Source organism: Denticeps clupeoides, chromosome 1 (genome assembly GCF_900700375.1).
Source record: "Denticeps clupeoides chromosome 1, fDenClu1.1, whole genome shotgun sequence".
Lineage (NCBI taxonomy): Eukaryota > Metazoa > Chordata > Actinopteri > Clupeiformes > Denticipitidae > Denticeps > Denticeps clupeoides.
In genome coordinates this window covers 12,579,805-12,607,433 of record NC_041707.1, presented here as the reverse complement: position 1 = coordinate 12,607,433, position 27,629 = coordinate 12,579,805, and the positions used below count along the sequence as shown (strand labels likewise).

At 43.1% G+C, this 27,629-nt stretch overlaps 1 protein-coding gene and 1 long non-coding RNA gene across 4 annotated transcripts in view; one reads left to right on the top strand and one right to left on the bottom strand.

Moving 5' to 3' along the window:
- Positions 1 to 336: 336 nt before the first annotated feature.
- LOC114789459 (probable palmitoyltransferase ZDHHC14) overlaps positions 337 to 27,629 on the bottom strand; it is a 45,182-nt gene continuing 17,889 nt past the window's right edge. For 2 of the 3 annotated variants that reach the window (XM_028978729.1, XM_028978728.1), the window contains exons 3-10: positions 23,124 to 23,284; positions 11,232 to 11,390; positions 8,510 to 8,647; positions 7,495 to 7,543; positions 6,075 to 6,177; positions 5,805 to 5,914; positions 5,022 to 5,124; positions 337 to 1,202 (exon numbers count right to left, since the gene is read on the bottom strand). In XM_028978729.1, coding sequence (XP_028834562.1) covers positions 813 to 1,202; positions 5,022 to 5,124; positions 5,805 to 5,914; positions 6,075 to 6,177; positions 7,495 to 7,543; positions 8,510 to 8,647; positions 11,232 to 11,390; positions 23,124 to 23,284 — 1,213 coding nt within the window. In that variant the 3' untranslated portion in view covers positions 337 to 812. The remainder of the gene's footprint in view (positions 1,203 to 5,021; positions 5,125 to 5,804; positions 5,915 to 6,074; positions 6,178 to 7,494; positions 7,544 to 8,509; positions 8,648 to 11,231; positions 11,391 to 23,123; positions 23,285 to 27,629) is intronic. The other variant, XM_028978730.1, reaches the window with a different exon arrangement.
- LOC114789511 (uncharacterized) lies at positions 12,061 to 14,042 on the top strand. Its single transcript, XR_003749691.1, has 3 exons — positions 12,061 to 12,173; positions 13,647 to 13,723; positions 13,907 to 14,042. It is a non-coding gene; the product is annotated as an uncharacterized LOC114789511 (long non-coding RNA).

Here is a 27,629-nt window from a genome sequence, read left to right as displayed (position 1 = left end):
CTGTAAAGCCGGGCTGGACCTACACAAATTCACAGGAACACCTCAGATTCGTTAAACGAAGGTCTTGGTCCTGATTTACGGAAGGGCAATATAAAGCAGGTCGGACAGTCATGGGGGAGGGGCCTTTACTACTGGTTGATCATCCCAAGGAATTCGCCTGCTGGTAGCATGTTATATCTGGAGCACAGTTGTGGTCCTCCCTGGGGTCGCTCTGAAAAGTGTCCATGAGAGGAGCTTATAACAGCGGCGTGACGGCTTTTAACAGCCCGACCCATAGTCACACTACCTCAAACTTTTTACAAAACCCAATCACGACAAATTCTTAATGAACCAGACTGGAAGTCTCCCCCAAAAATGCAGGGATTTTTATTAATATCCACAGGAAGTTCAACAAAACGGAGAAACAGAAAAAGAAACGTGGCATGGCACAGCACAAGTCACCTTTTAAACGTGTAACTTGGAGAAAAAGAGAAAGTGGGTGATATGTGCGGTGACAGTAATTCCTGTTACTGGTTGCACCGGAGAACCTCAGAGCAGAACCCGGCCTGGCTCGTCTTTAGTCAGACACGGAGGGTGGCGGGGAAGCAGCTTCATTTTCTGGAATGTGCTCAGGAGGAACTCCAGCACTCAACTGGTAGCCTGACATCGGATTACAGCCCTTTATTCCCACCTCCGCCCAGCCCAGAGGGAGGGACCGCGCCCATCGCTGAGACAGTTTCATGGCGTCACCAGCTCCGAAGACAAGAAAGGGGCGGGGTTCAGTTCTCTTCGACCTGGAGAGGGACGGCGGCGCTGGGCGGGCAGGGCCCGGCTCAGACGGAGCTGAGTTTGACCAGGCCTCTGACCGAGTCCTCGTGGAGGGAGTCCTGGCTGGCCGGGTTGTAGAAGGGCATGGTGTGGCTGTGGCCCAGGGGGCTCCCGCAGGGCAGCATGCCGGGGGGCGACGGCGCCTCCTCGGGCGTCAGGAAATGATGGTGGGTTTCCGGCACGTGGGACAGCAGCTCGGCCTCGCAGCTCAAGTTTGGGGAGGAGGTGGGGGGCGTCGGCTGGCCCAGGGGTAGCGAGGTGCAGGGCTCCCCCAGAGACGTCCGGCCCGGCAGAGGACGCTCATCGGCCATGGTTTTAGGCTCGCTCTGCAGGAGTGGGGTGGCGGCTGCCTGCAAAACGAATTTGGTGCTCTGAATGCACTGGTCTTGGTCACACTAGATGAACAGAGAGAGAGAGAGAGAGAGAAGACGAGAAGGAAGAGTAGCAGAGAGCCAGACAGAAGGGAGGGGATGGGGGGGGGGGGGGGGGGGGGGGGGGGGGGGGGGTGAAGAACACAGAGAGGACATGAAGAGAAAGGAGAGGTGCTAGGTTAGTCAGTCAATCAGATCCATTAAAACAAGCGCATCATGAAGTTCGACCCAGAAACACAAAAGGAGAGTGTGAGCGGACATGCGGGCCCATTACTGGAGCGCATCATTGATCACTATCTGCGTCTGCAGGAACACAATTCTGCATGCCATTTGAAGGCCCTTTTAGAACCAGGGCCCAGTAGAACATTAGTAAAGCACTTTACATGCCATTACTGTCAATCAAAGAGGTCACTGGCACCAGACAAAAGTGGATTATGCAGCTCAGTAACAGTCCAGGCCTCAAATGTGCAGCGTTCACAGTCATAGAACCCATTAATATACCCATCCAGCCATGTTAATAATACTGCATCACACCCCTCGTCCTGTAAATGAATTTTCTAGAGGAATTAAATGCCCCACATCCAAAGAAGCACGAAGAAGGAAAACAGTTATGTTATGGAGTTATGGAAACACCTTGGGAAAAATTAATCAGGACATGTTGAAAATATCAAAATCACAGACAGAGAAGAAAACAAGTAAATGACATTCAGTTGGCAGAAAAAGTACACAAGGGTGGTCACAAAGTCTCAGGTTCAAACCCCACTTACTACCAATGTGTCCCTGAGCAAGACACTTAACCCTGAGTGTCTCCAGGGGGGACTGTCCCTGTCACTACTGATTGTAAGTCGCTCTGTATAAGTGTGTCTGGTGAAACATGCAAATTACATTAATATGAAACACTAGTATTTAAAATGTTACTTGGAACTTTCTATGTTGCATAGCAACATGCTGCTCTCTGACTGACTGGTTCATCCAGGGTCTGTTTGTTTGAAATGCCAAGATTCAGAAGCAGCAAGGCTGTAACCAAGCCAGTCAGAATACTGTGTGTGTGTGTGTGTGTGTGTGTGCAGCAGCACTACAATTATAGTATTGGTCAGTTTCAGCAGGCTGGCAATCATCCTCCAGGCATGTGAATAAAGAGAAGGGTCATGTGAGCTGCTGCTTGGTTCGATCAGTCAATTGCTTTCATGGTATAATAAGACCTTTTCACAGAACACATCCCTTAATGTATCAGACAACAACTAAGGTTACATCCATTTCCCCCCAATGCAAGTTCAAACATTTCACTAAAAAAAGAATAAATATGAATTTTAGTACAACATGACTCCTTCAGCTTCATCTCCCGTGCTGCGTTCAATATTCATTCACTTGTTCACTGTATGCTTCAGTGTGAGTGAATGTTCTGAACACTGTGGAGGAGTCACCACGTTGGGCATCCAGGGTAAAATAGGGTTTCATCCAACACACGTCTAGCTGAATACTAGATTATTTTGCAACATTACACACTTCGCTCACCAAATGAAGGATCATTACACAGGAGAAAACATCTTTTTGAAATGTGTTTCACCGCCACTGTGTTTCATCAAAAGACGTTCTCCTCTAAGATCATCTGCGAGTGTGTTTAATGACAGCACCGACAGCCTGGGTTTAAATTTAGCTTAATATGTGTGAATTTTGTCACTTTAGTATTCGACTCTCAATCATATTGAGTCTTTAGGCTGTGCTGCAATACACTGGGGGTGGATATTAACTCCGTTATCTGACTGACCTCGCTACTGACTGGGCAAACGGCAGTCCCCGTTTTAGTCTGAAATGGAAGGGATCGGTTGTCTGTGGAAGTGATGTCCGGCTTTTCTCCCGTCTCCTCCCCATCCCCAACCCATGGCATGGGTTGATGTGACTGAACCTCAGAAAAGATGCGAGCCCTCGGCCAAATTCCCGATTGTGCCGTCAAGCGCGGACCAATCTGACAGAAGACTGTTTGCATACGCAGCGGAGCGTGGAGGAGAACACAGGAAGCTTTTCCAGCGACTACCGCCTTTGCACGGCTGCTTCCTGGAAGGACCCATGTGAGGGGACTCCCCCCGAGGGACGAGACGGAAGCGTCTGCAGGCTGACAGGAAACTGAGGGGAACACAAGATCGAAGACTTGCCATTTTTAGCAGCTCAAGTACAGAAGTCTTTTCACAGAGCACAAATGCACCTTTTGTTAAGGCTCGAATCAAAACAAAACAAGGTTTAGGACCCAGAAAGAAGAAACATAAAGTGTCTCCGGGGCAGATAAACAAAGGGCCAAACATGTCCTGGTCCAGAACGACCCCAGCGCTCAGGAGGTCGCCTGTTTCAGCCTCTCAATAGAAGTCCTTGAGGAGCAGCGACCGGGTCTCGCGCTCGTCCCCTGCTCTGCCCAGCAGACACCAGCAGCCCTGAGCGCCATCTGACTTTTTCTCCTCTGCGATCGAGGAAGGGGCTTCCAGGCGCTTCGTTACAATGGCTGATGTGTTCTCCTCCGCACTGTTTTTAAAAGCCACAGCGGTGGTTTTTATCTGTGGAAATCAAAACCGCAGATGCGCGAGTGATCTCTGTCTTAAGTCTCATAATTTCCCAGTTTCCATTGCTTGTCATCATCTGTGGCAGAGATATGCGGAAGGGCAGCAGCAGGTTGGCATTAATAGGCTTGGCATGGGTGGCATGGCCAGCAGGTTGCATGGGTGCGTACACATACACGCACGCACACACACACACACCCACACTCGATCACTGTGAATCTGGTATCAGAATCCCCAATTTTCTCCACGTCCAATGTGTCCCCCTGCAGATGACCTACTTCTTCACTATGAACAAAATCACAGAGCAAAATGCAACAACTGAGGGGAATGACATCTCAGCTGCACGGAGAACATTTTTATCCGATCTGGTCTCGCGTCCACACTGAAAAGGGGTTCCAGAGTGAATTTCTTTTTTCTGTTTTTCTGACAATTTTGAATATATAAAATTTTTAGGATTTTCTGTAATACAAGTCATACAAATACCTGGTAATTCACTGGTCTAATGGATGTGACAAAGTCCAATTTTCAGTAGAATTTCCAAGATAAAACATATATGGTTAAAAAGTTTATTATTCAACTTCCTGCTGCAGTGCCTCTGCTATGGACACGTTACCCTTTCAAAAACACAGTTACATTTAAATGTACTTATATGAAGTGACAGTGAAGTAACAACGAAATGTGTATTACATTTTTTAAATATTGCTCAGAAAAATGTCTCTGCTAGTGGGCCTGCTTCTGCTGATTGTGTGAAAAACCCAGAGCTGTCCGTCTGCAGGACAGTCTGTCCACCCTGCACTAGAGCCTAACTGCGTCCTCCAGCTCTGTGGCCTGCCCGGCATCTGCAGCAGTCTTCAGCTAAACGACTCCAGAGAGACACAGAACAGCTGGAACACAGTTAAAAATCACAGGAACGCCGTCTTTTGCCATAAAATGTGTCCTGGCAAGAAAAATTGAGAAAAACTCAAATCACTACGGGTCAGGGATTCGATGTCTGAGTCTGTGACCCCAGCCGACAGCAGACAGTCCAAAGCCTGTCTCCCCAACTGAACTTTTATTAATGTTAATTATTAAATAAATTTAGGGATGAGTGGCTGTGCAGGAAGGTGTGGAAATCAGTTTGGGAATTAAAGTGGATGTGGATTTGCCTGTAGGGATCTGAGAACCTTTTACCAATATCCAATCACATATATACATATATAAAAACTAAAAAAAAAATAAAATAAAGAGCTTCATAAATAATTCATCTCATTCTACTCATTCCCCACAAGAGCAGAGTGACACTGTCGAGGCCTACCATGTGACTCTGGGACTGCGTGGCACCGTACATGGTGATGCCATTGGTGGGTGGGGCAGGCTGCGGTGTATCTGGCAGGACGAAGCCTCTTCTGTCAATGAGACTGAGAAAAGAAGAGAAAGGTGATTCCACTGGCATTATCTGGGAACAAACTGGGGGGAGAGTGCTCCGTGTTTGTGTGCAAAGATGGAAAATCAGCAAGCAGCCTGTCAGCAGCGGTCACAGCCTAGCGCTCCACTGATACATGACACTTTCACAGACATCAGTGAACAAAAATGGCTTTTAGCTACACAAGCCCTGCACCAGATGTGACACTCAGGCAGCTGTCAGCGTGGATTTAACCAAGTAATCCCTTGTTTTGCGTGACAGGGTGGGTGTGTAGGCTAAAAATGTCAGACAGACTGACTCGCATACCCAGATATAACAGTACAGCTTACCTGGAACAAAAAAGTTACCAGGGTGCCAGAAGATGCCAATACCAATATTCCCAGCAAAAGAACACATTTCTGCTCTTGGTCACATAAAAAAAAATCATGTGCTAACAAGGCTATCCACTTAAAAACACTGACTAGTAATGTGTGTGTGTGATAGTGTGTATTTAGCTGCACATTTCTACAGCGCCTTTCTTCTCTGAGGTGGATTATTGTTAAATTAGTGACTGACTAATTCTCTGCGGCATTGAATGCAGAAGATTCAATGTTCTGGACAAATCTCTGGACATTTGCTGACAATAGTCAAAGCTGGATGGACATTCTGAATATAAAGAGTTGATTGGTCGCATACCTGGGTGGGAGAGGGCCACAGAGCGCAGCGCAGCAGTTGGTGAAAATGTTTCCGTAGCTGTACGGGTTGTAGTTGTCTTTCCCTCTTTTTGAGGACCAGGAACCTTTAATCTGTCAGGGAAACACAGTCAATGAGGAAATAAATTAAACAAGCTTTTGACCTGTTTGAGTCAGTGTGTGCATATGAGTTTTGATATCAAGAATTAAATAATTTTGAGTGTGTGTGTGTGTGTGTGTGTGTGTGTGTATATAGAGGAGGGGCTTAACGCACATCCTCATTGGTGGTCTGATTGGAGCCAATCAGGTATGTGTGGAATCCAGAGAGCCCCACTATAGACCAAATTGAGAAAAAACACACCACCACCTCCAGCACAGTATTCTGGGAGTCAAGGAAATGACCACAATCTGAGTTGAGAGCAGAGATTTGACCAAAGCAAACAAAGAACAACAAAAATCAAATGAGGTGTCCACTTTCCAAAATACACACACACACACACACACACACACACACACACACACACACATAAAGGGTATAAAGAGCAGAAGTGGTGAAGGGCGTTAATCTGAAGGGCAGATCAGTATGTTGCCAGGAGAACCAAGCTCGATTCTTAATGAGCTTGTGTTTAAACAAAGAAGGGGCGAACAGAAGGGTTCTGCAGTTGACCACATTTCCACTGGCATGCAACACACACAGACGTACACAGGCTTACCACAGGACATCAACAAACATCAGTTCCCTCATGTGTGCAGAAGATCTCCAGCCTACACAACAAGGTGTAGCAAACACCCTCTACCCTGATCTCTCAAATGCACTCAGGACTTTTACCATGTGACAGAAGCGGTCTTAAGAGGTAAAAACAAACATAGACTATATGAAATTCAGATTGTCACAGACTTGTGTCACCTTCCCCTCTTTGGAGGGACTCACAGTACATGTCATCATTTCTAAGGAGCAGGAATGGAAGATGATAGTCATCTGGCTGGCTCTGCCCATGTTGTCCGTGTCCTCCAGTTTCTTCCTGCCATCTAAATGCATGCACGCTAAGTGAACTGTAGACTCGAAATTATCCGTAGGTGCGATTGTGTGAGTGAACGATGTGTTGTGATCAGCCCACCCGGGGTGAGTCTATGCCCTTTGTCCAATGTCTAGCAACAGGCTCTGGCTCAGGCACTGATGAAAGTGAAAGTGAAGTGATTGTCATTGTGAAACACTGCAGCACAGCACACAGCGACAACAAAATGTGTCCTCTGCTTTTAATCATCACCCTTGGTGAGCAGTGGGCAGCCATGACGGGCGCCTGGGGCCCAGTGTGTGGGGACGGTGCTTTGCTCAGTGGTACCTTGGCGGTTTGGGATTCAAACCGGCAACTTCTGATTACGAGGCCGCTTTCTTACCAGCTAGGCCACCACTGAGCGGTAGTGAGTGACAGAACGTGCCCAATCATGACACAGCAAGGGTTTTGAGTTCACATCATTTGATTCTCAGTGGGATATTAAGGGCAAAATGTCAACATTTACACTGAATTAGTGTTTATAAAAAAATTTAAAAACTGAATAATGTTGCTTAGAAAATGATGACCATATGACCTCTCACCAAACTCTAATAAGCATAATTAAAATCAACATGAAATCAACATAAACAAGCACTAAACTGTTATTATTAAGTACTGAAGCATTTTCAGAAAGGATATCTGGCTGGACTGTCCCTGAGAGCAGGGAGGAAACCTGCAGCATTGGAACCTGTAGATTGTAAAGAAACAAAAACAGAAAAAAATAAAAATAAAAAACACAAAAGCAGAGTGAAGAAAACCTGGCACACTCCACTTTGGTTCAGATTCAGCCTGCCTTATCAGCAGATTAATTACTTATCAGAAGGTTCTACTGAAGAACAAAGATTGGTTTGGGAATACAGGCTGAACAGTGAGGTGGGTCTCTGATAGAATTTCAATGCTCAGGTCAGATGAATCACAACCAGGACAGTCTCTTACACTCTTAAGTCCCCAACTCATAGGCATGCAGGGGTTTCTGAACCCTGTATGTGGCAACGTGTTAAACAAGGGGACCAAAGGAAATCTAAACCTATATCGAACTTTTGATGCAGGACTGCTGCAGTAAGGGAATGGCCATTACATTTAGCTGCATTTAATTAGTGTGAAGCAACAATCCACTTTAATTCACTCTAGTTCTGACATTGCAATGTGATTGGCTGAGATGCATTTTAAGCATGCTGGTCTAGTGCATGGCTCCTAATTTGTTAAGTACTGCACCAGGGCAACATATTTTATATACACTGAAAATACATTCAGCAAAATAGCTTCGAGCAAATGTGCACACTGTTATACTGACACTTAATAAAAGGAGAATTGGGAAAAGTTTCATTTACTCTGGACTGCTGGTCTACATTAAATACTTAAACGGTCACTATCGAAATTTCACTTTAACTCTGAAATGAACTATAACATTAAATATCAACTGTTGGAATTAACTGGACCCTGCTGACTGATTGTACTCGTATCTACCAGGATAGTCAACTTTCAATCTAAGTGTTCACTGCGGCTTCCTCTGCTATGCTCATTCCTCCGTTCTCAGGAGGCAGAAGTGGACAAGGTCCAGTCAGGCCTCATTCACTTCCACCCACACCGTATGTTAGTGCAGAAGTTTGAGGCAGCATGGCTCTCTGGGACACGGAGCGCATGGGGTACTTACGGAGGATGACGTGGGTAATGACGAAGGCGAAGATGAAGATAGTCAGAAAGGAAAGTGAGAGTATGAACATGTAGAAGAAGCGGTAGTTCCTCTTGCCCACACAGTTGCCCACCCACGGACAGTGATGGTCAAATCGCTCTGGAGACAGAGAAACAGATAGAAAGAGTGGGAGGAATGATGAGTGCTGGGCGCTGCCAAAGCTTGTAACAGATACAGAAATAATGCAAATCTGCTACTGCCTCACAATCATATCTCAAAAATCTATATCATATATGAAAATGAGACAAACTATCACCCTTCCCAACACTACACACTTTAAATTGGTATAACATTTGCACTTTAAAAAGGTCCTCTATTATGAATATTACTTCACTTTTATATATGACTTAGTGATCCCCTAATACTGAATAGAATTACAGCCACTTTGATCCAGTTCTACAATGAGATTTCCCCAGGACATGCAGTTTCGGTGTCTGTAGCTTTAAATGCTAATGAGGAGGAGAGAGGCGGGCCTATAGAAGAGAGCAGGTATTCGTGGAAATTACGTCATCAAAACTATTAACCACAACGTTTGGCGCAAACAGGAAGTGTTGTCTGTGTTTTCCAGAAAAAAATTAAATGAACCCACTGGTTCTACAACGTCTCACATAATGAAACAAAAAAACATTATCACATCCAATCAGCGAGTAATTGGAATGCTTGGAATGGAATGGAATTACATTTTTAGGGGAGGGATGGGAAATTCTCTGATCGGACAAAAGCCTGAGAAACGGAATGTAACCTTTCTCCTTATGAGGACATAAAGGGACAAATTCCTGATCAGAGAGTCTGAGCTGCCGCTCTCTGAACGGCAAAGCAAAATGACCAAAGCACACTTTACACCTATCGCCATTCCTAGCCACTGCAAGACCATAGACAGGATAGAGGAACTTGTATTAATAATAATAATAATAATCTTACAAAAGGGAAATTTTCAAAATACAGGACCTTTAAAACTATGAATTTCTTGTTGTTCATTCATGACAATGGGGGTGGGTAGAAACTGTGTGAAATGGTGAGCAACAGGTTCCGCAGCTCTTGAAGCACATGCCGCAGGAGCATAAATTAATAATGGCTATGAACAGCAGCAGTGCTAAATTATAGGAACAAGTTCTCCCTGATGGGCACAGGCTTCATTAGCCAACTTTCATACAGATGCTTTAACACGCACCCATTAGGGTACATTTCCTGACCCTGAGTGGTGATATGATCCTGATGAGTAATTATATTTTCACTATTTCAACATTCATCACAATGTTACACAAAGCAATAAATTACTGGTGACTTTGATTCTTTTTTTGGATTATGTTGGATAGTGGATAATGCGATGTGTATAATGATAAATTACAAAAAACAGGTACCTTGGTGATTCTTGTTGATGTGTTGCAGTTAATGAATTATGCCGCAATAAGACTGCATTTAGAGATCTGTAGTGTGAGGCAGCCACTATACTGCTAATAGTGCTCTTCTGACTATTTACGGATTCATCAAGTAAGCCTTTACAACTATGTTGTGTTGTTCAAGTCTGGCAACGATTAGTGATAATTTACTCCAGCACTGTGCCACAGAGGGGAAAATGTGAGGCAGAGCTGAACTTGCAGCTGTGCTGCCAATGTTGCCAGACCCTCTGCCAGAAACCTACATTTCCGATGCAACTGATGATTCAGTCAGGAAATCTTTCATTTGTTTTAATAGTATCCTGTATTATTGGTTGGATTCCAAATCGTCTCAGTACAGTCACTGGAACACTTCCCCACACAAAATGAAACACTCACTTGGCTCTCTTCAATATAAAATTTATTGAATAAAGGTTTCTGCTTAAGGCATTCAGTAGCCCACAACAGCGTATATCGCACAGTTCACCAGTCTTAAGATTCACCTTACAAACTGAAAGAAGTTTCAGAGGCACACTGCAGTATCAATAATAATTCACACGTAGACAGGGGTTTTAAAAAAATGGCATAGAGTCAGAGGAAAAGCATGCACTACATTTCCCATGCATCCTAATTACTAACACATTTATTTCAACTCCCAGGTTACACACTCATATCTGAGCAGGCTTGCAAAATATGGCAAAATATAACAAGCACTTTAAATATATATATGTTTAATAACCATAAAGCCCAGGATTACTACAAGCACAGAGCGCAGCCGGAGAGAAATCGCAACGGAGTGAGGATCGACCACAAATGAGATGTTTACCCCTCCACAGCAATGTGCTTTTCCTCAGCACACAGGACAAACGTGTCAAAAGGGAAGCTAACTTGAAGAGGTTAACCGCTGAGTGTCAAGGTGGTGTTTTAACAAGTCGTGTCACACAAGCATGTGTGACCGCTTTATGTTTTATGCAATATGATGAACGTTCATGACAGGCGCCCGGGTAGCAGTGTGTGGGGACGGTGCGTTAATAATGATAATTGGTTGATAGTTACATGTGATGCATTTTGACAGTGAAATGTGATTCATTATTTTTCCACATTCCACCATGAAATGGATCAAGCCGTTAATAAACGCGTTATCTTTATGGGTCTTGCTGGGGGACCGAAGGAAGAGGAAAAAAAAAAAAAAAACTGAGTGCAGACGAATCACATGTGACCATTTAACACAATGGAACGTTTAGTCAGAAAGAAAAAGTCTGCATGTTCTTAATGGTGTCTCATGAGCTAAACAGGCCAGTACTCACCCACACAGTTATCACACAGACTGCAGTGAGAGGCACGCGGTGGTCTGAAGATCTTGCAGGTGAAGCAGTACTTCAGCTTCACAGTCTGCCCGTTGATGTTCACCTCTTTCGTCCTGGGTGGAGGCCGGTATCCTGTCGAACTGGACCCATTGGCTACATCTGCAGTGAGATAAAAAGGAGCACAGGTCAGGTGGCTTTTCTCAGAGTGCCTCTGATCGCGTCTGTGAGTCCAGATACAGGCTGTGAGGTGTGACTGCGCAATCACGACAAATAACGTGTCACTTCTTTTCATCACACTGCATGAAATAAATCTAATATTGGACTATTTTAATAGGTTTCTGTGAGTCCAGAAACACTTTTTTGTTGTTTTAATACCAGTTCCAAGAGACAAATTTGTTAAGCTTCAAACTTCACAAGCTCTTGTTGCACAGTGAGTGAAGGTGGAGGTCCCATTATTTTTCTTAATTCATACGGATAAATCAGTTGCATCATTTTAAGAAATTGGAATATTGGATATTGGAAACTAGAGCAAATATAAAGATATAGGATATATGAATATACAGTTATTTAATCCTTAACAAACCAACTAGAGATTGCTTTCAACTAGACAGCCCATGTGGAAAACAATCGATCATTCTTCTCTCTTCTCCTCAGCTGTCTCTCTCTCTCTCCCCCTCCATACTGTTAATAGTTCATCCGCAGCCGAGGGACTGCGTGGGAGGAAAATCTGCGCCTACATCCGACTGCGACAAGCCACAGGGAGAGAGCGATGGTGAGAGCGATGACTGCTGTCTGTGGGAGGTTGCAGAATAAAAAAAAACGCTTGAGAGACAAAACACAGATTACCAGGAGCTACACGACTTGCTCTGTTTCCAGTTAAAACATGTCACACAAATTCTGAAGCTGAAGTGACTGAGCCAAGCATACCAGGACAGCATCAAGGTCAGTAACACACACCTTTCCCCCACTTTGCTGTTTGTCCACCTAGATAGGTTTTTTCCACCTCTGGGTTGGTATATCTGCCAGTTAGGCTGAATATGGGGGAAATCCTTTAAATGCTTTATAGTCAATGTCCATATGAAGAACAATACTCAGAAGATTTTGGAGTACAGTGTGTTTTGAAGGATTCATGGATTGAAAGCATTTACTGTAATGTGTACGGAAGAAATTACATTTTTATGTACAATGAAATTCTTTGCCATCCACATACAAATGCCAAGTTAGGTTAAGTTTAATATGAGATTTAAAAAAAAAAAAAAAAAAAAAGAGATCTTAAGTGCAGATATAAATAAATATTAACTGTAATACAGTGACAAGGAAATTACAGTATGAGCACATCATTTGAGCACACAGTGCAAACGGTGACTATAAAGTAGGATGAATTCCCCAACTGCTGGTTCAGCCATGCAAATAACTATCCCTCCGCTCAGTCACAGGGCAAGCCTGAGATGTTGGAGATACTATTCACAGAGACCTGTCCAGTCAGGGCACTAAATAATGCTTGTTCATCTGTGCAGCTCCACCTGAAGGAGTGTTCAATGTCAGCCAAGAAGGCTGGGATGAGCCCAGCAGGAGGGATGGAGAAACGAATTGCTTTCCTGCAGTGTTGGGGCTGTGCGGATGATGTTTATGATGGAGCATCTGAAGCACCATAACATGGGTCTCCACTTACAGCTCTGACTGGGCAAACCACCTCACAATAACTTGACACCACGACAAAAGGGCTTTCTGATATTTCTTTTATAACAGAGAAAGTCTTGCCTTCTTAAATGGAACATTTTTTTCTGAGACTGCATAATGGCTGCCTATGTGGAGGGAAACCACAGTCACAACTCAGGTGGACTCAGGGATGCACGAAATGAGAAGTGCACAATCAAAACTAAACGGAAATCTAAAAAAAAAAAAAAAAAAAAAAAAACAGCAGCACCTGGAAAAAACCCACAAAGGCCTGAGGGCCTAAATATAACACGTGGCAAGATGGCCAACACTGCTGCAGCAAGCAATGGCGTTGTCTTATAACACCAGCCCATTGCTCATGTCTGATGGTGACAGCATCCTCTCTGATAAAGGAGCTCCTCTCCCATTCATGACTTCCAGCAGAAATTCTGAGGGACCACAACGCCGAGGTGGTTTCCATGGCTAGCGTAGAGCAGGCTAAGGACTGCAGTCACTCTGGATAACCGTAACGTGATGGTACACTCGGAGGGCGAGCTCTGTCCTGGGTCGACATGGTGGCTGTGCTGAATCTGGGACCTTGAGGTCGATTTGTCGGTGCATGTGGAACATGCAGACCGTGCTGTGGATGGAGGGACTCTGGCAGAAGACAAAAGTTCAGTAATTAGGTGTTCTATTTACCGCCTACAATTACGCTCACCGCTGCTGTGTTGTTATTCCTTTTCCTCTGCCATTTTCAAGGGTGGACAACAAAGGGCTGAAAGAGAAAGCGGCCGAGCGCATCCTCCCAGAAGACAAGGCTGGCAGAGAAACAGCAGGTGGGCTAACTTAGACAGGGACCGCGTGCCCCTGCGGTTACGTAACCACGCGGCGGATATCAAGGCGAGGCCTCTGCTGGTAGACTGGCTCTCGTCCAAGGACACTTTTTCCCTCCATTGTGTGACAAGGCCTCGGAGCGGGCTTTCCTGACTGTGACAAAAGCTGTTTGGTCTGTCCCTCAGTGCCGACGCCTCGTGCTTCATGTCACTGGGAGCCCCCACCCGACTGCCACCAGCCTCGTAACTGCGTGGAGCAGAGGGGTAATGGGCTGAGAAGTGTCATTTTCACTGCAGCATGATGCTCAAGTAAAAGCAGACCACTGGTTTGTAACGATGAGGATTATTTCTTTTTCCCGTCAGAGTGCAGAAGAGATTTACAGAGCTGGCCTGATTGTGTGTGCAGAATGCAATCCTGACAGTTTAATTGAGACCGTATTTGGAGAAAAACGTTCTCTCCTACCAGCCACAGGATCATAACCTTGAACACCACTTTAACAATCATGGCCAAAAACAGTCTGACTGGACCAGAAGTGCCAACGATCATGGGGGTAAATTGGAAAGTTGTGTGTAAAATGAGGTAACATGCAGACATGGAAAATGTAACAGTTATGACCCAAAGCTGTGCATCTATTAATTAGAACATGCTAATGACTCTCTTAGCATTAAACCAAGGGCATAATTTAGTAACAAATGGCATACAAATTACAATGTGAAGGCAGAAATTAAAGTGATATTGCAAACTGCCTGATGACATTCTATTTTTGTCCATTATTAACCTTGCATAGAAACAAAGGACAAAATGCAAAGGCAAGAAACAGGTCGATTTGTTTCCTTTTGTGAAAAGAAAAAAAAAAGATTTTTTTTTCATTACAGACTATCCATTTATCATGGCACAGAGTGAAAATGAGTTCAGCAGCAGCAGGTTAATTTATTTTTATGTAGTCTTTACTCAGTTCAGAGATCAATGTCCTATAAAGTGGCAATCCTTCACCATAACCGAACACAGAGGTTAAACAAAACAAGAAAAAGAAGAAAAAAAAAAAGAAAAAAAAAATGTAATGGATCTTCATCACAGGACAGCGTACCAGCGGCCAGTACAGTACTAACTCAGCAGTGGCTACGAATTAGACTAATTCTAATTACAGTACTCTTAACACACAGAACTTGTGACCAGCCTCCAAGAAAATGAGGGGGGGGATGGGAAAACACACTATTATCACACTAATATCTATTTATCACATATGAAACATCTAAATGCAATTAAAATGTTTATAAGTCCTTGCAGATGCCAGAAATCCAATATAAAACAAATGCACGAGGCCTGGATTCTGCCTCTGTCTTTGCAATCTTACACCTCAGTGGGCGTTTTTCCTTCCTTTGTCCTTGCCTCCTCATGCCAAGCACCTGCAAAGCCCGAACGTGAGAGGAAAATTGAGGAGCGCTCAAGTGAACCAGAGTAACCCTGAGACTTCACATCTGTCCTGCACATAAACAAACCTTCAGCCTCAGTGCTCATCTGGCCACCGTCACACAAACATGGCTATCAAACATTTCAACATTGTTCACGCACGCAGTCACATGACAAACGACCAGGCTTAAGACCGGTGAGGGAACTCTCATGTGACCTCTGGCCAAATAAAGACCTGCGCTGGACAGCAACTTATCAGCTGGCCGGCCAGCTCTTATCAGCAAGAGGGGTAATAACCAGCTCTGAGCTGCACTACAAAGGATTAATGGAGGCAAGGTACAGGCAGCTTCACAGACCCACTTAAACTGTGGATTAGATAACGACAGGCTTTGTGCAGTGACAGCGAAGTAATGGCCTTTGGAACAGCCAGGTCAATTTATCGATGGAACATGAAAGACATGGCTGGTCCACAGTCAATTAGGGTGTTAATTACTCACAACTTAAATAAAGATTTTTACCTGGTGTTAAGAGTAACCCAGTTAAAAAAAGAAAATAATTGCTGCACACAAATCTACATAAATCTCACCATAATGGATCATATGAGATTAAGTAAAAATGGTTTCTAAAATGCCACTCACTCTCTTCTGCAATGGAACTGACCGCTAATTTTTAAATATGAAATAAATATATTTCAACACAGACACAAGTTGAAATGGGAAGTGGAATCATGTTCATGACTGTGCAGATCATATGCAGGTTTATTATGTGCTTTATTTCAACCCAACCACTGATAGACTAAATGATGCTTGAACAGGGACACCGAGAACCTACTTTTTTTTTGTGCTAAAAGTTTTTGACAAGTTTGAACAAGTTCTCTCCTGTTCAGGATGAGAATGGCCCATCTCTCACTTTCTGAAAGCCCAGCGACAGTTACACACAGATGAGGTGGACCAGAAGGTATCAGACTTCTCTTCCAGGACCAAAAACACTCCCAGAATAGAAATCTCACACCTTCTCTTTGTTAACCGGAAAACACATCTCCCCACATCCTCTCAACTGACTGCTAAGACCAAACGGCCTCAAGCAAAAATATATAAATAAATAAGAGAGACAAAAGAGGGAAGAAAAAAAGAAAGTCCAACTTGTACAATTTACTTTTAGACTAAAATAAATTGCACAAAAACAAATGACCAGATTCAGCCTTCAATTATTTGGTTTGGTCTACATTTACAATCCATGTCTTTACTAGAAACTATGGGTTCCTGGTTACATGAACGCATGTGAGAAGCCTTCATTCCAAAAAAAATGAATAAGTGTATGAAAAAGTGTATGAATATGTTCAGATGTATGATTCCGAATGCCCCACACACTCACAGACACTTGTTAATTACATTTCACAAGGAAAAAAGCTTGAGTGGGGCATGGAGGAAAAGGAGGTGAGAACAAGGGCAGGTTATTAGGTGGTCTTATATTAGTCCCTTCCAGTGATCTCTGCAACAGCAGACAAAAACAAACAAACAAACAAACAAAACAAAACAAAACAAAACAACAGTGCAAGTTATAGTCAGCCCATCCAGTTTTTGGTACTTGCATATTTTCAAATTTCCTGCATACTTTTTGATATGGGTGACTTGGGCTGTTGCCTAGGGCAGCATTGTGGATTGAGGTTAAATAATGGGCATCACCCCAAAAAAAAATAAAAAATTCAGTTTTAAAATTTCAGGGCTGATAGTGAGAAAAAAAATCCTGATCCTGAACGTTTTTCCATGCTTGGGAGGTGAGCAGCAACACACATTTAACACATAACTTGTTGGCCCCTGGGCCCAGATGTATAAACAGCCTGATATATAATAATCATCATTGTCAAGCAGGGGGTCCCATGGGAATGCCCCCCTGTGAAATTTTTGTTTTCATCATGAGGCTAGTAGACCATAGCACCAGAGTTCTTGAGAGCATGGGACTGGTAGGTGTGTTCAGTAATCCATCGCTGCTTTTAACTAGTCACTTGTCTGCCCACCTATTACTGGTATAGAATACTGAGACTACATATTCTACTAATATTAAGATACTACAGCCATACCAAGAAAGGTGGTAATTATAGCACTCCAAAGTTAATTACTTTACTTAGCAGTCGCTTTTATCCAAAGCAACTTACAAGAGGAAGACACCAGCCATTCTCGTTAGGTTTCTACAGATTTTGAGTTTACAAAACTAAGAGCCCTGATAAGGGGCAGTGGTGGCCTAGCGGTTAAGGAAGCGGTCCTGTAATCAGAAGGTTGCAGGTTCGATTCCCGATCCGCAAAGGTGCCACTGAGGTGCCACTGAGCAAAGCACCATCCCCACACACTGCTCCCCGGGCGCTTGTCATGGCTGCCCACTGCTCACTCAGGGTGATGGGTTAAATGCAGAGGACAAATTTCACTGTGTGCTGTGCTGCTGTGTATCACATGTGACAATCACTTCACTTTATAAGGCCTAACTTGTCAGAAAAAGAACACGCTAGGAAATTGTTAAGTGCTAGACGAAAAAAAAAAAAAGACATTTATTTAATGCAGTGAGTGTGCATGTGCATGTGCTAGTGTTAGACTCCTCCGAAATACTTTATTATAATAAAGTAATTCGGCTAGTCGAATGGAGCCAGGCAAGTTGTTCTACCAGCCAGGGACAACAAAAGAGAATAGAGTTGATTGGGATTGGAGACCACGTGAAGAGTGAATTTTCAGTCTCATTTCATTTGCTGATCTGAAAGGGCTGAGAGGAGTGTAGCTAGCTAGTAATGTGTTGATATAAGAGGGTGCAGTTCCATTTACAGCCCTATAGGCAAGCATCAAGGATTTGAAATAAAAAAAACAAAAAAAAACACAGCTTTTCGTGAGTTTCCAAAGAGTTTTCCTCATGTCCGCCGTGGTTAGACACGGCACCTGATCAGTGGAAGGAGGGTTGTTTTTCCTCACAGTCATGTTCTGTTTGTTGAATCGTGCATAGAAGTCATTCAGTGCATCTGGTAGGGAGGGGTCACTGTCACAGGCAGAAGTTTTGGTCCTGTAGTTTGTGACTGCTTGGAGGCCCTGCCACATGCACTGCCCGTGTGGACGCTTTGGTGCTCTAATGGCTCAAGACAGCTTGGACCTCGCTGATCTTAGGGCCACCTTGTCACTCTTCTTGAAGGCGGAGTCTCGAGCTATGAGCAGCTCACGTACCTCTGCAGTCACTCAAAGCATCTGGTTAGATCTTGTGGTAATGGACTTGGAGACTGTGACATAATTAAGGCGTATGCTGATGTAGCTGTTCACTGGTGTAGTGTACTCCTCCAGTCTTGAAAAGCATAAATGTCTCCTGCTGGCCAGGTTCTCACCTGGAATTAGCATAACAGTGATGTGGTCTGATTGGCCGAGATGGTGGCGGGTACGCACTGCTAGACAAATATACGTATATACATTGGTGTATACCAGTGTGCCATCCTCTCTCGTCGCAAAGTCCACATTGATGGAATGTAGGGAGAACTGACTTGAGATTTGCATGGTTGAAATAACGAACAGTTCGTCAGGGTGTAGATTGCTAACAGCTCCGTAAAGCACGCAGAGCGCTTCCTTCTCATTAGAACACTCCAATAATGAAAACTAAGGTGAATTCCCATGGTAAATAAAAAGGTCTGCATCTCACAGTCCCAAACTCCACCAGCCATGAACAGTAGCTAGAGACTAGCACAGAGTTCTGGCACTACTCCGTCTTACCGCACAGCGCTGCATTACAGTCGGAACAAAATGCAGTAAGCAAGTCCAACTAAATGGCGGCGTCCGGAATTCTGTCGCTGAGCCACGTCTCGGTGAAAACAAAGATGCAGCAGTCTCTATATTCCCACTAGGAAGTCCGCTGAAGTTCGATGTAATCCAGTTTATTGTCTAGGTAATGGACGTTGGATAAAAGAAGTGACTGGTCCAGGATCTTAGCCCGTTTCCTGCACTTCCAGTTTCTCGCGCACCGCGTGCAGCGGCATTTCCCTTGGACACCAGCATCAGGCGACACCGTGGCCTCCACAGCAGTCTAAGCATGCGCAATTGTTCTTGTAAATAATCCTGTATGTCAGCAGGATGATGAAGCTGGAATAGTTTCCCCCCCCACCCGATTGTAGACATGGACATCGTTTGTCCCGATGGTCATGTGTCTTTTTCAGTGTGCTGAAACGAGCTACAGTCACGTTGCCATCTTACCGGAATGGAAGAAAGAGCACAGTTTTACTGGGTGGTTAAAGCCTGTGGCTAACATTAACAGTAGCTCGAACACCTCTCGCACAGGGCACCAAAAAGGCTATGTCATACTTAACATTTACGCCATTTATCAGATGCAACTTTCAAATGAGTAATTACAGGGACAGTCCCCACTGGAGCAACTTAGGGTTAAGTGTCTTGCTCAGGGACACAATGGTGGTAAGTGGGATTTGAACCTGGGTCTGCTGGTTCATAGGTGAGTGTGTTACTAGGCTACTACCTCCCTGGAAACATACTCACGCATGCGCAGAAGTGTGCAGCATGCAGTGACTGCATATTACTTACAGATTGAAGGCTTGTTTCATTAGACTTTTTAGGTCTGCACTATTTTCAAGACCTTTAAACTCTGGATTTAAGGACTACAAGTCATTTTTAATGACAAAAATGTATCGCAAATTGAGAAAACGTGCCACAAAATGTGTCATTGATGGCAAAAAAATAGTTAGTTTCCATCCGTCTACCACCTAATAGAGCAACACAGACATATTCACAGCCAGATTACCAAAAACCTGAGTCTGCCAAGTCACATCGATACTGCCCACTGCCCAGCACTGATGAAGAACGGAAGGCCAGTAGAGAAGTCACGCGTTCATCAGAGCACGCTGCTCAGCCACAACCAGGAATGGATTTCCACTTTCTCTTTATGTGTATACACACACACACACACACACACACACACACACACACACACACACACACACACACACACACACACACACACACACACACACACTCTAAGGAAGCGGCCCCGTAATCAAAAGGTTGCCGGTTCAAATCCCAATCCACCAAGGTGCCACTGAGCAAAGCACCATCCCCACACACTGCTCCTCAAGTCTGATCTCAGCACTTCGGTCACTGCATGCCCCTACCTTGAGTTATTGTTTCCCACCCCTTGTTTCAGCATTCCTGCCCTTTCCCTCATTCACTCCAGACCTCACATACTCATGAGAACTGTCAATCACTGCAAGCGAATCTGGGTTCTTTCTTTCTGAAGAGTCCATCAAATGATGCAGACTTAGAGGATGAGTCAGAGGCTGGGGGTTTGGTTGGCCCCAAAGCCTGACATGACTGGTCCCCAGGACAAATCAGTCTGAGAAATGCTGGGATAGATGGCTGAAGTCATTAGACACTGACATATCTTTATAATCAGCATGTGCAATGAAGTAATGAAAACACTGAAAGAGAGAAACCAAACACCAACCAAATCAATAAGTCTAATGAACATGAAACGTGTACAATCTCTCTGCTGCCAGACAACAACATTACTTATTTATGAAGTTGCTGGGAATGCAAGCTGTGCAATACACCTATTTAGACAGCAGAAGGCCAGCAGAGAGCACACACTGCACTCAACAATGCATGAATATTGTGTTAACACCACCATTGTTACAATTAGACAGCTCCATCTACTGGTGCATTCTTATATGACAGTGAAATCCAATAAGCCATCTGAATATACCACTAGTAGGAACGATTAAGTGACCCAAGGTGGGCTGCATGGCTTGTCCAACATCCGTGCCTATTGTTGCTAAGTGCTATTGTTTCAATGCTCCATAGTGATCATTCTGGATTCTATACTACCAGTACTCACCATACAATACATTCAAATTCAGACTCAGACACATCAATAAGGGGACCTTGGGTGGTTTAACGCATATAAAATTAAAAATCCCAAGAAAATTCCATTTTACCACTTTACTATGCTTGTGACAAAGTTCAAATGAATTCAAAATACTTTATTTCAAAGTGATACACAGCAAATGGTGTAAACAAAATGTGCATTTAACCAATAGCCATTTTGAGAGCAGTGTGTGGGGACTTGAACCCACTTGCTTAATCACTAGGCCACCACTAGTTTAAATTACTGAGTAATTAAGATATCAAATACATTATTTTGTTTTTATGCTTATGTTCAAGCATAGCAAGTAAGGCTGAACTATTTTAAGAAAATCGCCTGTCGGCCAGCCATGAAGAACCGCAAAGAGGACAGAACTTTTTATCTACAGCCTGAAATTTGTTTACTCTTCTGCATGCCCCTTTGGACAGACTGGCTCATGGTACGAAATCTTTCTGAACTCGTTCTCCTTGTGTACACCGGAGCGACGCAGTCCGCCCACGCCGTTGGTTTCAGCAATAGTCCTATTGATGGTGAAAAGTGTCCCACATTCTGAAATGGCCCTACATCACACAATGTTAGATGGCCAGAAGGAATCAGGATGGATATATCACGGTCGTACGAGCCAAGTTTCGGATAGCAAGATATTGGATTTCAAGGTGGGGAGCAGTAGAAAGTACGATTGTCTGTATGTGCACACACAAGAAACACAGTCTTAGAAATAAATAAATAAAATAGAAACAATTGGGTACATATAGGCTGATATAGATTGCAATCTAAGCTCGTAAACTTGCACGCCTAGAAAGGGTCAAAAAGGGTAGGGTATAACCAAATAGGAATGGCCCAACAAATAACAAAGCCAAAGGCTATACACAATGCAGAGACAAGGCAAAGAATGAATGGACATTTGAGGAAACGAAGAAAGAAAGAAGAAGAGCTTTAGTAAAAGGGGAGAAATTCACTGCTTTTGTCCGCACAGCAGCCAAGTCTGATCCGTAATAAACAGAAACCAGATGTTCAAGTAATGAACAATGCGTCAGAGGTCAGTCACATCCCAGCATAACACCACCACACAGACCACAGAGAATTAGAATATGACTGGAAGAGAAAATGTCTCCACAAAGCTGCAGATGCAGGATGAGTTCAAGTATTATAGTTCGTATTAAATTTTTTGCCGTATTGTTAAAAATCTAATTTAAAACTACAGACCTGTATTTCTGCAAAGTGTTGGATCCTTAATTTTAAATTAATCATGATCCTTGTTGCAAATTTTGCACGTCAAAAAAGCAACAGTGGTAATACTCAAAATAAATTTTGAGTATTACATGCAATCTAGTCGCCAACACCGCCTGACCTGGACATCAGACCTGAGTCACCCTGTCACACAGTAGCAGAGCAACTGGATGCCGAACTCTAATGACAAGGCTGGTGCCCTCTGTAGTACACCCAAAGTGCAGTCTCTGATGTAGAATCCAAGTCATTATTCGTTTATTCTCCGCCGGGTCCCTGTGGCCACAGCAAACACCAGGAATCGCCGTTTTGCTAGTGGCCTTGTTTGTCTTCTGGTTCAGTTCTCCAAGCCACGTTCTCTTTCACAGATATTGGTCTCCTAACAAGATTAATAAGATCACAGAGGCTGATTAAAAAGCCCCTGAGCTGTGCAGCAGACATCTGATGAAGGAGAGAATTAGGGCTCTTCCCAACTTCACTCACTTAACCCTAAAGTTAGTAGAGCCAATAGATGGTGAGAGCAAAAGGAAATTTTCAAAGCTAGTCCTTCAGGGTTATGGGTACAAAGACTGAAGATTTATGCCTCAGACGCTGTTTTATGTTGTGCTTGTGGAATGCACTTTTAAATGGATTTTGTTGTTTGAACTCAAAGCATGAATTGTGGTGGGGGCGAATGCAATTTTCTACATGGCAGGAAGACGGGATTCGGACGAGTCTGCGAGGAACTCAGACATGTAGATTGAGGGATGAGAGGCATGAGTAAAGATAAAGTGAGATACATTGTGAAGGGGAAAAAGCAATGATGAGAAGCAGAAGGGAAGTGGGTAGGGTGCTGTGCAATAAAAGAGAGAGAATAAATAAATTAATCCAGGGTCTCACCTATCTGCCTCTCCAGGTCAGCAGCCTCATCAGGCGTTGCTCTGGGAAGGACGCCAGGGTCACTGAAGCTGGTTCGCAGAAGTGTACCCAGCACAAAGGAGAACAGAATGCCGCCTATCACTGGTATGGCTGGAGTGAGGTGTAATGCCAGGAAGGGGCAGCTGCAGGGGTAGAGACGGAAAATTCACATTTAAAATACAAAAACTAAAAATGTACATTCTGTAAAATATGTAATCTTGTAAGTGTGTAAAACAAAGAGATTTAAACCCTCGTTGAACCCCATAAAAAAAAATCTGAGAATGCTGTGCTCACAAGATCAAGACAACCGAAAAAACATAAAAGTCTTAAACCATTAAAATGATCTATAAGTATAAATGGGGCTCTATGTGTGAAGTACAGCAACAAGGAATATAGGTTGCCACAATCAAGAAAACCAGGCTGTGATTCAATCCCAATAATGAAGCTTAGACATGTAGATCTCTGATCTTTACGAACATGCACGGCCCACCTCAACTTTTCTAGACAAAAGTAAATATCCATTCTCTGGCTCAAATCTGGTATAATGTCCAAATAACTGAACAATAAATCATAGTGTATGTTCCCATCATCTTGTGGCTTGTGTGAAAGTAGAAGCATGATTTTCAAGGTATCTAAATCAACTGGAGAAGTTCCAGAAGATTAGACTGCTTATCTTTATGTCTTAGCATGCTCTTAAAAGATAAACCAAGAAATTAAGTGTACCATGTACTGTCCTTTAATTGCAATTTGGTGCACTGTATTGATGGGCATAAAAAGCAAATTCAAGTTAAGCTTTGTCATTTCAGCTATATACAGTTGAAACCAAATTTTACATACACTGTATAAATTTTTTTTTTCTTACTATCTGATATTAAATCATACAAAACCCTTTCAGTTTTAGGCCTGTTCGGATTCCCAAAATTAGTATTTGGTAGAATTGGCTTTGTACTGAATAACTTGATGCAAATGCTTTGGGTATCCTTCCACAAGCTTCTCACAACAGTTTAACCGCAACCGCTAGGCCACCACTGCCCCTCTTGTTGTAATAGGTGCAATTGAGTCAGGTTTGTAGGCTGCCTTGCTCTCACATGTCTTTTCAGCTCTGACCACAAATTTCCTATGGGATTGAGATCAGGGCTTTGTGATGGCCACTCCAAAACATTGACTTTGTTGTCCACTTTGTAACCAATTTTAGGGTCATTGTCCATTTGAAAGACCCATTTGTGCCCATTTAACTTCCTGGCTGATGTTTTGAGATGCTGCTTCAATATTTCTTTCTTCAAGATGCCATCTATATTGTGAAGTCCACCAGTCCCTCCTGCAGCAAAACACCCCCACAACATGATGCTGCCACCTCCATACTTTCCAGGTTTGAAGGCTTCCCCCTTTTTCCTCCAAATATGACTGTCATTATGGCCAAACAGTTGAATTTTGGTTTTGTCAGACCACAGGACATATCTCCAGAAATTAGGGTCTTTGTCCCTGTGTGTATTTGCAAAATGTCGCTTTTGGAGTAATGGCTTTTTCCTCTCTGAGTAGCCTTTTAGCGCATGTACAGTGTGGATAGTGATACACTTTTACCAGCTTCAGCCAGCATGTTCACAAGGTCTTTTGCTTTTGTTCTGGGATTGATACGCACATTCCGCACCAGAACATGTTCATCTCTTGGACTCAGGAGCAGTCTCCTTCCTGAGCGATATGATGGCTGGACATTCCCATGTTGTTTATACTTGCGTATAATTGCTTGAACAGATGAACATGGCACCTTCAGGCATCTGGAAATTGCTCCCAAGCAAGAACCAGTCTTGTGGAAGTCCACAATTCTCTTCCTGGTGTCTTGGCTGATTTCTTTAGACTTTCCCATGGTGTCACAAAAGGAAGTCTTTTATACAGTGTATGTTAACTTTTGGTTTCAACTGTACATGGTAGACAGTACAAAGTGAAACGAAATAACGTTTCTCTGGAACCTGGTGCTACATGTAACATTTGAACAAAATTCCATACTGACAAAGTACACATGTACGAGACACACAAACTGGGCTAAATAAAGTGCAAGAGTAACATCCAACAAAAAACATGTAGATAACAAGCGCTAAACAGGTGAAATGAGTAATAAATGTGCGAAGTAAAAAATGCTGCTGTGCAAAATGGAACAGTGCAATAATAGACAATATTACTCAATATAACAGATTACAAAAATTAGCAATATTCCTATTGATGGTGAAAAGTGTCCACACTCTGAGATGGCCCTATATCACACAATGTTATAGACGGCCAGATGGAATCAGGATGGACATAGCATGGTCATACAAGCCAAGCTTCTGATATTGGATTTCAAGGTGGAGAGCAATAGAAAATTTGCAATCCAAAGTTTTTGGTTTAATGCCCTGAAAACAGAAATATCAGGTGTGTGTGTGTGTGTGTGTGTGTATATATATATATATATATATATAGACAGACACACACACACACCTTCTAATGCAGCGGGAGGAATGATACTGTCAGATGAGATCATCTGTTAATTTGGTGAGGTTTTCATGTTTGGATGAGCCGCTTTAAAAGAAAATCTGCCTGGAAACCCTGCCCCCACTCGCATGGGCTTCCCCGGACCGGCTTGTTGGCCTTGATAATCTGATCTAGTGGCAGATAAATTACTCTGGTCCTATTATTCCTGACTGGGCAGGAGCTGATTAGTGTAAATCACATTACGCCGTAGATAGTCGGTTTCACCACGTCACTTTTCATTAGCCTGTGTGACTGAATCCCTGGAGAGTGTGATGTTTTCGTGTGGCATGTTTAGCCTCTGGTGTTGTCACCCCTGTCATTTCTGCTTCATTATCTACTCCTCCTTACAGCGTTTGTTCTCTGGATTTTCTGTCATGTTTGTGGAATCCCTCATCACTGATAAGAACAGGATCGCTGACGGCTGAGAAACCCAGGGAATTCAGGGAATCCTGCAGAGGGTTGTGAAATATAAACCATTTCCAAGCACAATAAAACTGTTAAAGTACAGTTAATATTTATTATATTAAGGCACAACATTGATCACCATATTGATTTTTACTTTTTTTATGCAAAATAAATGCATCAAGATAAATATAGAAAGATATAAGAACACACACACACTGATTGAAATTATTTAAATTTTAGAAGCACATTTTAGAAATCAAAATATTGTAAAATAATTGACTTACAAACTGCACAAATTATGGTGGAATATTGTAAAAGCATGTTTTAATTTGTATCATAATCGCCATAACCAAACCATTACTACACAACTAACAATGCTGGTATAAAAAGTAGTTACACAATGATATCAGTTTCAGAGGAAGTCATGTCCAACATCAGTTTGTCACTTTACATGTGGAAGAAATGTTTTAAATGCAAACCAATGAGCATGGAAAAATAATTGGCTGCCACACCTTTTTAGTACAAAAAGGTAGACTCTGATTGGTAGATGCTGCACACATTTTTGTGAAAAATAATATGCTCAAAGCTGATCATCGTAATCAAACAATCCTAGATAATCACTAATTGATCACATAATTTCCCAGCTCTATTATAAACAATATTGCAAAATGCAATCATCTACAAGAGAAGCTATACTCATTGATAACATTAACTGATAAAATTCCCTACTGAGCTCAGCTGGGAAGAAGAGAGCACTTAAACACCAAAATTCAAACCTGGGCACACTACCTCCTGGTCATACTGACATTTTACACTTCTGGCTGAAAAAAAAAAAACTCTCTGTCTCTCTCTCTCTCTCTCTCTCTCTCTCTCTCTCCAAGGACCTTTAATAGTGACATTATGCCAGTGAGAATAAAAAAAATCAAAGTGCACAATGAATGAATATACGAGGAAATGAGGGTGAGCGGCGGATGGATACATGCAAAGAGGGGGAGCGAGAGAAAGTGGACCATTTTCCATGATCATATATTCTAACAACAGCATTTATTTCTTATATAGTCCATAAATCACATACAGTATGTCTCAATGGGCTTTGACAGGCCTTACACCCTGTTGACACCCTGACAACCCCTGCAAAAGACAGTGACAAAGAGCTGTGATGATGCAGGGAGGAGCACTAACTTTTTAAGTGAAAGCAAAGTGATTGTCATTGTGAAACAATGCAGCACAGCACACGATGACACAACTAAATGTGTCCTCTGTTTTTAACCAATCACCCTTGGTGAGCAGTGTGTGGGGTCTTGGTTCAGTATTCGGACCAGCAACCTTCTGATTACGGGACCGCTTCCTTCCCAGCAAGGCCACCACTGCACCAAAACTTGATCGCCACTTTAAAATTAAACTCAAATCATTTAGCGGAGACCCTCCCAGATTAAATAAACCTGACTAACATTTTAAAAAGGCTTGGGATTAAAAGGAGATGTGTGAGCCAAGTTGCAGAAATGGCACGCTGCATCACATGTGGTTTATGTATACAGCCCCATATGTGATGCAGACATGCCCACTTCCTCTTTAGTC